Source organism: Solanum pennellii, chromosome 6 (assembly GCF_001406875.1).
Source record: "Solanum pennellii chromosome 6, SPENNV200".
NCBI lineage: Eukaryota > Viridiplantae > Streptophyta > Magnoliopsida > Solanales > Solanaceae > Solanum > Solanum pennellii.
In genome coordinates this window covers 9,049,879-9,064,271 of record NC_028642.1, presented here as the reverse complement: position 1 = coordinate 9,064,271, position 14,393 = coordinate 9,049,879, and the positions used below count along the sequence as shown (strand labels likewise).

The following is a 14,393-nucleotide window of genomic DNA, read 5'->3' as shown; positions in this document are numbered from 1 at the left end:
GAAGGACCCAAAACTGTTGGCATGGCAGTCGGACCCAAAACTGTTGGCATGGCAGTCCCAGGCAGACCCCAAACGACGGAGCAGTTCACCCCAGTCGTGGCTGTGACGCCCAGTCAAAGGGTGTCGTCGATGGGGACTTAACCATGGGCGAGGGACGGAAGCTTGGCCAGCTACTGTAGCCAATTACGGAGGGCTTTGACAGCCAGTCATGGCTGTGAAGCCCCGTCAAGGGGAGGCGTCGCACGCACTGCCTTCTTGCAGGCTGCTGCCAAGTCAAGGGGTGAATTGGTAAATTCACCCCACTTCTAAATTAAGTCATGAACGGTTTATTAGGGTCTTTTGAGTATTTTAATTAAGTATATAAAGGGTAATCACATGGAAGACCTCATTCTTCAAAATCATAAAACCAAAACACTTAGAAAATATTCCAAAACCTCCATTGAAGTCCAACTTGAAGAGGCAGCTTGGTGAGGGGTTTTTTGTCGAAATTCTTCATCAAAGTGAAGAATTATCATCCTTGAGGTATAGCTTTTGATCCTTGAAACTCGTTTCATCTAGGAGCCCAATTCTCAACATGTTTTTCAAAGTTTTCTAAAGTAAATAGTCAAATTTCATGATTCTACCATGGGTTCTTGCATAAATGATTTCTAAACATTGAATTATGATCTAATTGATATTGTATTGATGATTTCAATCTAATTACCTATGAACCCATGGATTTGGATGAACCCTAGTTTTGACTATAATGCGGGTTACTTGATATTAAGCTAATAATGATGAATTGTTACGTAGTTATTTATGGGCTTTCTAATGATATAAGAATTATATTCAATTGTTATCTAATTGATCTTAGATTGCTAAACCTAGATTGAATTGATAGAGATTTCATTGGATTTTATGATTAGAAGCAATGTTGGTTATGGCATGGCTAAGGGCCTTGTGATGTTGAATTGGATGATTTAGCATTGAATTGAAGTGTGGACAAGGGAATGAAGGTATATTGCTCGGATTTTTTTAATTTGATATTAGTTATACTTCGATTCTATTGTGATTGATATGGTCCACTTATGGTGGCGGTGTTATGTGTTTCTTTTGCAATTGACGTGGCCTTGTCGGCGTTACTTTATGCAATATTATGAGCATGGCCTTATTGGCAACTACTTGAAGTTATGTGGCTATTTGTGTAGTTTGATTATGTGAAGCATGACGTTATCTATCTGCATGTGAAGTTATATAGTCATATATGTATTCTTCTAGTTATGTTGCCTTAAGTGATCATGTTAGACTTTAACTTGACATTATGAGTATAGTGTTAGGTTAAGTCTTGGTTATTTCTAATTGACTTTATGAGTGTATGTGGAGTATACTAATGATGTTATGATGGCATATATGATGACTTGAAGATGTTAGGTTGTTTTAGAGGTGTTTCTAGAATGACTTGCATTATGAGTTAAAAGTGAAGTAGGTGATATCTTGTCTTGATTGACTTGTATCTCTTGATTGATATATATATATGATTATGAATATGTGATGTTTTGATTTAGGGTGTTAGAACTCTTAGTTTTGAATGTATGAATGATATGTGACTTTAAATGATGATATGACAGTCTATTATGTGAAAACCTTCACTTAAGGGTAAGGTTAAGAATGATTGAAGTGTAAGCCGTAATGATATCCTTCAAAGTAAAGGAATGATGGACCTAAGGTTAGTTGGTTGGAACGGCATCATATTAATCCTTGGGAAAGTCATCATGAACTTCTTGTCTATCTACATGTGAAGTTATATAGTCATATATGTATTCTTCTAGTTATGTTGCCTTAAGTGATCATGTTAGACTTTGACTTGACATTATGAGTATAGTGTTAGATTAAGTCTTGGTTATTTCTAATTGACTTTATGAGTGTATGTGGAGTATATTAATGATGTTATGATGGCATATATGATGACTTGAAGATGTTAGGTTGTTTTAGAGGTGTTTCTAGAATGACTTGCATTATGAGTTAAAAGTGAAGTAGGTGATGTCTTGTCTTGATTGACTTGTATCTCTTGATTGATATATATATATATGATTATGAATATGTGATATTTTGATTTAAAGTGTTAGAACTCTTAGTTTTGAATGTATGAATGATATGTGACTTTAAATGATGATATGACAGTCTATTATGTGAAAACGTTCACTTAAGGGTAAGGTTAAGAATGATTGAAGTGTAAGCCGTAATGATATCCTTCAAAGTAAAGGAATGATGGACCTAAGGTTAGTTGGTTGGGACGGCATCATATTAATCCTTGGGAAAGTCATCATGAACTTCTTGTCTATCTACATGTGAAGTTATATAGTCATATATGTATTCTTCTAGTTATGTTGCCTTAAGTGATCATGTTAGACTTTGACTTGACATTATGAGTATAGTGTTAGGTTAAGTCTTGGTTATTTCTAATTGACTTTATGAGTGTATGTGAAGTATATTAATGATGTTATGATGGCATATATGATGACTTGAAGATGTTAGGTTGTTTTAGAGGTGTTTCTAGAATGACTTGCATTATGAGTTAAAAGTGAAGTAGGTGATGTCTTGTCTTGATTGACTTCTATCTCTTGATTGATATATATATGATTATGAATATGTGATGTTTTGATTTAGGGTGTTAGAACTCTTAGTTTTGAATGTATGAATGATATGTGACTTTAAATGATGATATGACAGTCTATTATGTGAAAACCTTCACTTAACGGCAAGGTTAAGAATGATTGAAGTGTAAGCCGTAATGATATCCTTCAAAGTAAAGGAATGATGGACCTAAGGTTAGTTGGTTGGGACGGCATCATATTAATCCTTGGGAAAGTCATCATGAACTTCTTGTCTATCTACATGTGAAGTTATATAGTCATATATGTATTCTTCTAGTTATGTTGCCTTAAGTGATCATGTTAGACTTTGACTTGACATTATGAGTATAGTGTTAGGTTAAGTCTTGGTTATTTCTAATTGACTTTATGAGTGTATGTGAAGTATATTAATGATGTTATGATGGCATATATGATGACTTGAAGATGTTAGGTTGTTTTAGAGGTGTTTCTAGAATGACTTGCATTATGAGTTAAAAGTGAAGTAGGTGATGTCTTGTCTTGATTGACTTGTATCTCTTGATTGATATATATATATGATTATGAATATGTGATGTTTTGATTTAGGGTGTTAGAACTCTTAGTTTTGAATGTATGAATGATATGTGACTTTAAATGATGATATGACAGTCTATTATGTGAAAACCTTCACTTAAGGGTAAGGTTAAGAATGATTGAAGTGTAAGCCGTAATGATATCCTTCAAAGTAAAGGAATGATGGACCTAAATTTAGTTGGTTGGAACGGCATCATATTAATCCTTGGGAAAGTCATCATGAACTTCTTGTCGCCATTGTGAGGTAGCCCTAGCGGACCTTCCTTGGTAGGATAAATGTGATTGGGTTATGAACTAGTTATGGAACCCTTTTATGTGAACCTAATGTATGAATTACTCTATGAGAACAAAAGCTAGCACCGAGTGAGTATGGTAAGGGAAAGTAGTTCTAGTTAAGTATGAGACTAGAATACAAAGAAGCCCTTCATATTCCTTAACCACGTGCCTACATGGGATGTGTCCAAGTTCTACCATTGGCAAATAGAACAACCACATCAAGTAGGATAGAACTCTGAATTCCATGTCTTGCTATCATGGTCTATGTCGATTATTGTCTATTCTCATCATATGGAATACCTATTAGCATTTGAGGAGATTATGGAGTTTAGGTGATTGTATGGGACGCTATCTAGACATTGCAGAATAGACTTTGAAAGTGTTATGTGGAGTTCCTAGGTCTTGTTCAAGACCATTATTTGAATGTCCTTTATGTGATGTATGAGTCTTAATGAACTAATGAACTAATGAATTATGTTAAGGAGTATGTAAATTAATGAGTACCTAATCTAAAGTGACTTAAGGATTTCTCAGCTAAAGTGTGAAGAGGGCATAAGGGATGATCTCTTCATGTCTTGTCTTTGGAAGTCTTGAGTATGACTCTAGTTAGGGAAGTTTGTTAATTTTGTGGACATGATCTAAGCCTTAGGTAGTCTTAAGGACTATTTAGGTAATCTTTGGAGAGGTCAGTATGGACGTTATCTTCTCGATTTACTTAAGTAGGTCGGTTGTTTGGAAAGAGAATGTCATATCATCTATATGTTGGTGATTTATGTGAGCATGATTCTATCTTAGGGAGTCTATTGGATCTCTTAAATGTGTGTGTAATGGATTGTATGGGCGATCGCTTCACAACTCACTCAAGTGAGACTTAAGAGTTCACCTTTGGTAGAAGAATCTTACCTGATGTTTATGATTGCTATGTTAGTGTGTATGTGAATCATTGAAGGTAATCTTAAGGGTCGTTTAGGCACATCTAGAGAGGGTGTATGAGCGGTCTCTCTTGTGTGACTTAAGTGGATCTTAGGATGACTTTAAGTGAGGAAATTACATGCTAGAAGTATCTTATGTGTTTCTAAATTGATTTATGATGTTATCATGATTATAATATGATTTTAAATGAAAAGATGCATATTTCCAATGCAGTCCGTTTTCATTATTTTTTTGCAGAGTTAATACCTCAGATGGTCACTCAACTTTGCACTATTCTCTTAGAAAGTCACTCAACTTTCAATTTTCCCTCAAAAGTCACTCAACTATGCACTCTTCTCTCAGAAAGTCACTCAACTTTCAATTTTCCCTCAAAAGTCACTCAACTATCCACTCTTTCCTCAGAAAGTCACTCATCTATCCACTCTTTCCTCAGAAAGTCACTCAATCTATTAAATTATTTTTAATTAAAATTTATTGATATTAATTATTTATATAACAAACCAAAAATTTTAAAAAATAAATTAAATCATTTAGTGATCTACCCACCTAACCCGACCCATTAAAAAAATATGATATCACCCATTTTATTTTATCTTTAATCCTAAATTAATCTAATCCTAATTCAAGGTTAAAGAGAGGGATTAATTTAGGATTAAAGATAAAATAAAATGGGTGATATCATATTTTTTTAATGGGTCGGGTTAGGTGGGTAGATCACTAAATGATTTAATTTATTTTTTAAAATTTTTGGTTTGTTATATAAATAATTAATATCAATAAATTTTAATTAAAAATAATTTAATAGATTGAGTGACTTTCTGAGGAAAGAGTGGATAGTTGAGTGACTTTCGAGAGAAAATTGAAAGTTGAGTGACTTTCTGAGAGAAGAGTGCATAGTTGAGTGACTTTTGAGGGAAAATTGAAAGTTGAGTGACTTTCTGAGAGAATAGTGCAAAGTTGAGTGACTATCTGAGGTATTAACTCTTTTTTTGCATAAGTCATACTTAGTACATGTGGTTGTACTACTCCATGCTATCTATATAGTTCTTGGTAGGTGAGGAGCTTTGAGAAGTGAAGACTTGGACTTGGAAGATCGTTCAAGAGAAGTTCAACTGTGTTCTCACTTGACTCAAGGGCATATATGTCTTTTATGTTTTCATTCAAAGTATTGTAATAGACTAAGTATTTCTATATTCGTATTTTGAAGTATGGGCCGAGTCAAGTATTCTTGTGCCTTAAGATGATGAGATTGAGACTTAGTATTTCCTATTACTTTTATATGAAAGAGATTTTGAAGACTATATTATGTTTTATGAAAATTTTTAATTCCGCACTACTTTTCACTATGTATATGCAATGAATGATATGAAAGAGGCTTGTCTAAGAACTCCGAGAGTTCGACGACGTCGTGCCACAATCTGAGATTGTGCCCTAACTTCTAGGGTGTGGTTTCGGGTTGTGACATGATGATCCTATTGTTTTAAATAAATATAATGAGTTCTTTCAAAATTGCACAAGTAAGCAAACATCTCCACAAGTAGCACATGTCGCTCAGCCTAATAAACCATCAAAGAATGCTCAAACGGAATATGACGAGTTCCTTCTATATCAAACAAGTAAGCAAAAGTCTCAACAAATAGCTTCGGTTGCTTAACTTCATGCTTCTATTGCGAGTGATTTTGCTTATGTTTCACAATCTAGTACTCTTGGATCATGGGTCATGGATCTTCAGCAATAAATCATTTTTGTCTAATATTGTTTATTTATAGTCTCGTCCTGCTATTACTCTAGACTCAATTCTTTACGTCCCTCATTCTCCTTTTAATCTAGCCACATTGTGGCATAACATCTTTCATCATTTTATGCAAGACTGCAATATGGGATAAATGATTGACACAAGACATGATTACAACAACCTTACTATCTTATCTCTTCAAATTCTTTCACATCATGCTCTTTGACATATCCTCCAAATGTCAGGTGTCTAGTTTATCTAGATTAGATTGTGACTCTTGCCAACTGGGGTACACACATGAGCTAAATTTTCACATAGTACTGAGAGTCGTTCAAAGCATGTTTTTACATTAGGTCATTCTGATATTTGGATCCTAGTAAAGTTAGTTCAACAAGAGAATATCATTATTTCGTTAGTTTCATTGATGATTATTCAAGATGCAATATCTTAATGAATGGATGTTAAGTTTTTTTTGCTGCAATATAGAAGCACATGCTTAACTCATGACTTAGCGCCAAGGAAAGATAAATTAGCCCCTCGTGCGCTCAGAAATTACTCTCAAGTTCAAAAAGGGTATTGCTTTTATTCAGTCGAACGTCATTGATACATTATGTCCGCTAATGTCATATTCTTTTAGTCTTAACCTTACAATACATCTTCTAATCATCTTAATTTCTCCGAGGTCTTGCATGTACGGACCACTCAGGAATCTACAATTACTGTTACATCTCAAGTTATAGTGACATCACTCCTAACTTACCATCCTCGTCTGCATCCAACACTAGTCCCAAATGACTCATGTCATGTGTCGGACCTTGCTCCGATTATGGACTTGCCTTATCCAAGACAACCAACTACACTTCAAAAAAGATATACAATCCACTCAATGTTAACGCACGTCATATATTCTTTAGTTATCATCTATCAACACCTCATTATCGCTTTGTATCAGTTTTGTCCTCTAATTCCATTCTTAAGACCACAAATGAAGCAATTTCTCATTTTGGATGGAGGTAAGCTATGATAGACGAAATGTTAACATGTTTACTTTCCATATGAGTGGTACTTGGGAGCTTGTCTCCATTCGTGTAGGTAAATCTATTATTGGTTGCCATTGGGTTTATAGCGTCAAAATTGGTCCAAATAGTCAAGTTGAATGGCTTGATGCTCGCCTGGTTGGCAAAGTGTATACTTAGATCTTTGGGCAAGGTTATAGCGACACAATCACTCTCATGGCTAAAAATAGCATATGCTCATCTTTTTCTATGGTTGTCGTTCGTCAATAGCCTTTTCATTAGTGGGACATAGGTTGCATGGTAATCTTGAGAAAGAAATTTCTATGGAGTAACTAGTTGATTTTGTTGCTAAGGGGAGTTAAGTAGCCTTGTATGTCGATAGCATAAGTCACTCTATAGCCTGAAATAATCTCCTCGAGCTTGGTTTGAAAAGTTCAACATAGTAATTCGAGTGTTTTGCATGACTCATATTGGAGCTAATCACTCTATGTTTCAACATTCTACACCAAATCTATATATTTATTTGATTATTTACGTTGATGATATCATTGTCACCGACAATAATCAAGATGGTATAACTAATTTGAAGCAACATCTTTTTCAATAGATAGACTTGAGTATTTCTAGGTATTAAGGTTGCTCCATCTAGATTAAGTATTGTTATTTCATATCAACTATGCCTTGGACTTCCTAGAGAAGACAAGAATAATGGGATGAAGACCCATTGCCACTCCAATGGATTCGCATGTTAAGCTTCCTCGCAGATTAAAGGAGACACTCGGTAATTATTAAAGATATAGATGGCTCGTAGGAAAGTTGAACTATCTCAATTCTTACCCCCGACATTTTTTTCATGCAAGTGATGTAAGACAGTTTGACTTCCCCTAGTGATAGTCATTGAGATGTAGTTGTTGGTATTTTGTGATATGTAAAGTCCGCTCTTGGTAAATGACTACACTTCAAGGATCAAGGCCATGAGCGTATCACCGACTATACAAACATGATTGGGCAAGATCACCCTCTAACAGAGATTCTACAATCGGATATTGTGTTTTAATAAGAAGTAATTTAGTGTCATGATCGATCTAATGTAGAAGAGAAATATCAGGCATAGTTGTAACAGCTTGTGAGCTAATTTCAATCAAATTGAACTAAAATTTTGAGAAACCGATCACATGAAACTTAGTGTATTCTGTCAAACGGTCCTTCATAACACATCAACTCCAATGTTCCATGAGAGGACTAAGCACATCGATTGATTCACTTTGTCAAAAAAGATACTCATGAGATATTGTTACAAAAATTTTGAAGTCAAGTGATCAACTTGCAAATATCTTCGCCAAGTCCCTCATCTTCCTCGTATTAATTACATTTGTAACAATCTAGGTACATATAATTCATATGCACCAGCTTGAGGGGGTAGTATTAGAATACAAACGGGTATATATAATCCTAGTTATAATAGGAACAGAAATAGAATATAGTATCTTAATTTGGTAAAGGATTGTGTTATATCATCTAAAAGTACAATTTGTGTGTAATAACGTCAATACAAGTTCAATAATATGATTTTCCAATATTTATCATTGGGATTGTCCCACATTTCATGCCAACCTATTATATTAGGTCTCTAGGTTGAAACAAAAAATACCTCCATTTTCAATATACTTAAGTGTGTCTAGGTTGAAGCAAAAAATACCTCCATTTTCAATATACTTAAGTATCTATTCAGAAATACCCACTTCCGCCTAACAGTTACTTCATTTTTTCTCATAAGATAAAACAAACTAGAATTTCATATCTTGAGATAAATAAGTTACAACTACAGCAACTAATGTAATTAAAAAAAATATCGAGTACTTCTGGGAACATACAAACCACAAAGGCTAAATCTAAAATCATAGTAGTAACAAGTAACAACTAAAAGACGAACATAATTTTGGAAATGTTAGAACATGAAAAGGTTTACACAATCCTATTAGAATAGGAATAGGTTTATACAATCCTATTAGAATAGGAATAGGTTTATACAATCATATTTAGAATAGAATAAGAATAGTAAATAGTTGGATTGTAAAGGATTATATTGTGGAGTCTATAAATAGAATCTCAATGTATCAACGTCGATACAACAACAATTCAATAATATTTTTTTTCCAATATTTCTCAAATGGTATCAGTGTCTCTAAGATCTTAGTAGAAAATCAAAGAGTTTCCGTTGTCGATTAGTGCCTATTACCCAAATATGTCTCGCTCATCTGGCCAATAATTATGTTAACAAAAGTGACATCAATAATATATCCATGAACCCCATTTTTAAGGAAAGAACACTCCGCCAAAAAGGTCATTGTGCGTCAAGTTTTGATGACTTTCTAAGACTGCCTTGTGTCAACCCCATATCAGCCAATATTGTGTAGCGCCATCTTTCCAATAACTACTTTTTCATAGCTGATTTGTGTAGCACCATGCCATCATTCCTTTTACTACTTTTTCATATTTAATTTTTTTGATACCGTGCAATCTTTTCGATGACTAATTTTTTCATATTTAATTTGTGTAGCACTTTTTCATCATTCCGGTGACTTTTTTTTTGCATATCTAATTTGCATAGCACCGTGCATCTCTCCGGACTATTTTTCATTTTTAATTTGCATAGTACCGCGAATTTTTCGAAACTACTTTCTCATATATGAGTTGCATAGCACCATGTGTCTTTTTCGGTGACTCCTCGAATTTGATTTCCTTAGTTCCACCTGTCTTTCCGATGACATCTCAAATCTGATTTGTATCGGGTTGTGCCATCATTCCGACCCTACCCCGATAATCTCTTTTTCAGAATGGTTGTGTCGCTATTCCGACCCTACCCGTGTTATTTCTCTTCTTGAATAGGGTCGTGTCATCATTCCAACCCTACCCTACCCATACAATTTTATTTCTTAGATTGTGAACACTTTTAGCCATAATACTAATACTCCAGCATATGAGTGCATCAAAAGATCATTTGAAGAAACAAAAGTAATTGACATTCAGAAATTAAGCTATCAAAAGCACGTCTCCATTAAACAAAATTCAGATACCTAAAATAATGCATATAATAGACGATGTGAGCAATGCTACCAATTGCATTTAACCCCCAATACTAGCAACGTTGCAGACTATACTATCTTGGACCTATGTAAAAGAAAAACAAGACGATACAAGGCTTTACAAGCTACCACAATTTTGGCATTCTATTAGTTAAAAAGAAAATCAACGTCATCCGAAGGGCTTTGCCACCTCAATTCTTATAAGCAAAGGGAGTTGACATAAAACTCAATGATTCCCTAATTCTGCAACATAAAGGTCCTAAGTAAGAAGTGTGATAACTATATTCCTTTACCTCACAACTATTCATTAAAGATGAACACAAGGAACCATGGAAACAAGAAAGATGATAATTATTTCAGATAATGACATAATTACTAATTTTCGACAAATCCACATAACATATCCGGAGCCATCTCACAATACAATCAGTCAACAGTACGGACATATTGTCCAGAAACTATATAAACAAGCAATAAGTTCTCGTGTAAGTCCCTCAGAGAGTCTGCCAAATAGCACATACCTCCCTCAGCTAATAGTCATGCATTTTCAGTAATGTTTTCGGGTGTTATCAACTGAAACAGGATACCACATAAATGTAAAGAAAAACATACGCATACATCACACAGTGAGACCAAAAAAGACTAGAGATCATACCCTTCAGCAATTGCAGTTTTCCCCACTCCAGGCTCACCAATAATTACAGGATTGTTCTTTGTCCTCCGACTTAATATGTGGATGCAGCGCCGTATTTCATCATCTCTTCCTATTACCGGGTCAAGTTTACCACGTCTGGCAAGTTCAGTTAAGTCATTTCCATATCTATCCAGTGCCTCATATTTTCCCTCTGGGTCTGGAAAGAGTTAAGATAATATGTATTAGCAGAAACCAGAAAAATGAGTGACACCTCAAAGCACTGTCATCGGCAACTCCTGTATCAAGTAGAAGACAATAACAAAGCAAGGGCACAAAGAGCATTACATATTCCATCATGTTATTAAGGTTCTACCACACATAACAAACGTTTTCGAGTCGAAAGTCTAAAGTCCATGTGGATGGAGTATTATACCAGCTACTAGTAATTATTTTATTAGGCATGTATTTTATGGAATAAAATGAGCTTTAACTATCTTACAAGACATCATTGTCAACAAACAAAATTGATTGCAAAAGAAAATCCAACCCAATCGATCAAAGTAAGGATCGTCTTATATTGTGATGAAGTTGGATAACTAGGCTATACCACCCAACTAGATTGAATGATATCAGAAGAGACAGGACTACAAAACTTGAAGCTATATATAAACACATGCATATACATACTCGGATCAGTTACTCTCTGACTTCCACGAATAGCATTGACAGCATCCTTCAAAGCCTCCTCTGTAAGCTTGAGATCCCTAAATAACTTTTGACCAAATCTTTTGTCTGAAAAAAAAGCTAGCAACATATGTTCCACAGACATATAAGAATCTTCCATTGCCTTCTTATGCTTCTTCGTATTCTCTAGGAGGGAACTAAGATGTGAACCCATTATTGGGCCACTAGTATCACCTACAACCTGCTAGAAAGAAGATCTGATGGTTCTATTCAAATAACTTACAGAATTCACAATAAGCCTCCATTTTTCATACCTTCGGTTGCTGAGATATAAAATTATCTGTTTCTTGCAGTACTGATGTGTTGTCCAACCCAGCCTTCGTGAATATCCTTCGAGCCAACCCATCCTTCTGCTCCAAAAGAGCTTTCATTAAGTGCTCAGTCTCAACTACTTGTTGCTTGTTGGTCCGTGCTGCTTCTACAGCACCAACAATAGCGTCAAGAGCCATCTCTGTGTAGTCCGTATTATTGATCTGCTAAATCTTCATACAAATTAATTTAGGAAACAACCAAACAATATGGCAGAACAATCTGAAATTAGCCAAAATTAACAAGCAATCATCAAGCAAACTAAAAGAGAATTGACAAATGGCATAATAGTTTAGATACATATCTACAATCAGGTTACTTCTCATATTAGACAATGCCTAGGAGATCAATGAACCCTAATCAAAAAGGCTGTTTTTATCTGCAGACCCCCTTAGTATTTTGTACCATCTAACATCGAAGCTTCCTTGTTTAAAAGGATATAACATAGTTGAGGAGGCAGATTTACTTTCATTCACACCATTGCTTCTTTGCATCAATAGTAAAACAGTAGAGCAGCTTTTATGGAAACACTACTGTTGTCAAATGAAATGCACAGCCGGAAAAAAGAAGCAAACTGACAGCATCAAATAAAACAACCATCACACAAGTCTATACAGAATGGGAGAAATGCAGAGTGGGTGCTCCACCAAATTGTTAAACAACTGACAATAGGATATCAAATTCTATGTGTGCCTACAAATGGGGAATGGTTAAATATGTACCACTATAATAATAATAATTTGCATACATAAAAGTTCATAAAACAGTCTTCTCAGGTCCTAGTATCAGTAAAACTCAAGTACTTGTAGTAAAACCAACAATATTTAAGGCCTCCACTCTCTTAAAGTTATCTCTCTAGGTACAGTTCCAAAACACGATCAAATAAGAAAACTGTATTCGGACTGGCACTATGTACACATGGATTAAATTTTAATAAGCAGCTAAAGCTGAATAAAGGAGCTTATGCATTCAATTGAAGTTAATTGAACAAAGAAATGAGTGGTATTACGAAGACGAAAACCGTGCCTGTCCAGAGCTAGCAGTGGAGTATGAGCGTAAGAAAATCTTGGCAAACAAGTCATAATTCCTCCAAACATTAGAACTGGCCGCACTTCTTTCTGCAATAACAAACCCATTGCAAAGCGGTGCGGTGCTGCCGCCAAGTATTCTATTCTCAGAGAGACGAGAGACTGCTGGACGAGACTGAGACAGTACGCGGGAACGAGACGCCTTAAGGGCCGCGAGAGCAGACCTACGTGTCGCCATGCTCTTCCTTTTTCTTCCTTACGGCAATTCTTATGTGCAAATGGGGTTTCGTCTGGCGATTGTACAAATGGGGTTTTACTGAACGCTGAGACAAATAAACTGAAGCTTCGGGAACAAGGGACAAACAAATTGTAACCAGAAGAGTGTAGAATGTTCCTAACTTCCTGTAAAGTAAACCGGAAGCTTGGAGAAGGAGCGAAAACAAATTGAAAGTAATAGCTTTTTTACTGATTATTATTTATATTAGGTAAATTTACTGCGTGAATTTATGAAGATTTGATAATATAAATGTTTTTGAGTGGCTATAATCCTACAATAAATTGTCAATAATGTTTTATTTAAAAATAAAATAATTTTTTTTAATTTTAAAACAAAAAAGATTTGATTCTAAATTTTTATGTATTTTGTTATTAATTTATCATTTTATTGTAGTTACTCATCACCAAAATCTTTAAAAATATATATATAATTATTTCATTGTATATACTATATTTGTATTTTAAAAAGTTAGTACAAACGTTTTATTGATCAATTGCCTTGTTTTTGTCCCATTAAATACCTCTACATATAAAATATAAATATTATACATCTTATATAATTTGTAGTGTACTTGATAAGTTAATTAATATTTAAAAGGACATCTCTTGGAGTTCAATGAAATAACATATTTCGCTCAAATAATTTGGATTAAGTGATGTCTTAGCAAGTCCCTTATTCAAAATCATTCGCAGTCGATGACACTACTTTGATATCCAAAAGGCATAGTTTGTTGTTTATGTTTCGATTAATATGGTTAAAACTTTATTTTTTGCGACTTTAATCTAATATCCATAAGGATATAATTATTCACTTAATATTTCAATATTATGGATTCATCCTACTTTGAGGAGTAATTCATTGACTCTAATCAACCATTTGAAAGCAATCTTTTGATTAAGGTTGAGTACAATACTTACCGTCCCACTACATTCCTTTATTTTTTAAATGTCACTAATCGATTGAATGTCTTGATAAGATAGAAAGTTGAATAACTAAAACTCTAAGGTAGTGTGGAATCACCATAACTTTGAAAACTCAAAAGTCCATTCTTGGACACCCCTTTGTCTTTTAGCCATTGAAAACATTAAAGTCATTTATTTTAAAAGTTAGAATTATAATCTACATGACACAAATAGTCTAAATGATTACATAAAACTCTTGATTAATATA

The 14,393-nt window shown here is 34.4% G+C and overlaps 1 protein-coding gene across 4 annotated transcripts in view; it reads right to left on the bottom strand.

Moving 5' to 3' along the window:
• Positions 1 to 13,357, bottom strand: part of LOC107023474 (chaperone protein ClpB4, mitochondrial) — a 55,062-nt gene extending 41,705 nt beyond the window's left edge. For 3 of the 4 annotated variants that reach the window (XM_027917613.1, XM_015224183.2, XM_015224182.2), the window contains exons 1-4: positions 12,945 to 13,357; positions 11,864 to 12,082; positions 11,553 to 11,793; positions 10,887 to 11,082 (exon numbers count right to left, since the gene is read on the bottom strand). In XM_027917613.1, the coding sequence (XP_027773414.1) occupies positions 10,887 to 11,082; positions 11,553 to 11,793; positions 11,864 to 12,082; positions 12,945 to 13,184 (896 nt within the window). In that variant the 5' untranslated portion in view covers positions 13,185 to 13,357. The remainder of the gene's footprint in view (positions 1 to 10,886; positions 11,083 to 11,552; positions 11,794 to 11,863; positions 12,083 to 12,944) is intronic. The other variant, XM_015224184.2, reaches the window with a different exon arrangement.
• Positions 13,358 to 14,393: the final 1,036 nt, after the last annotated feature.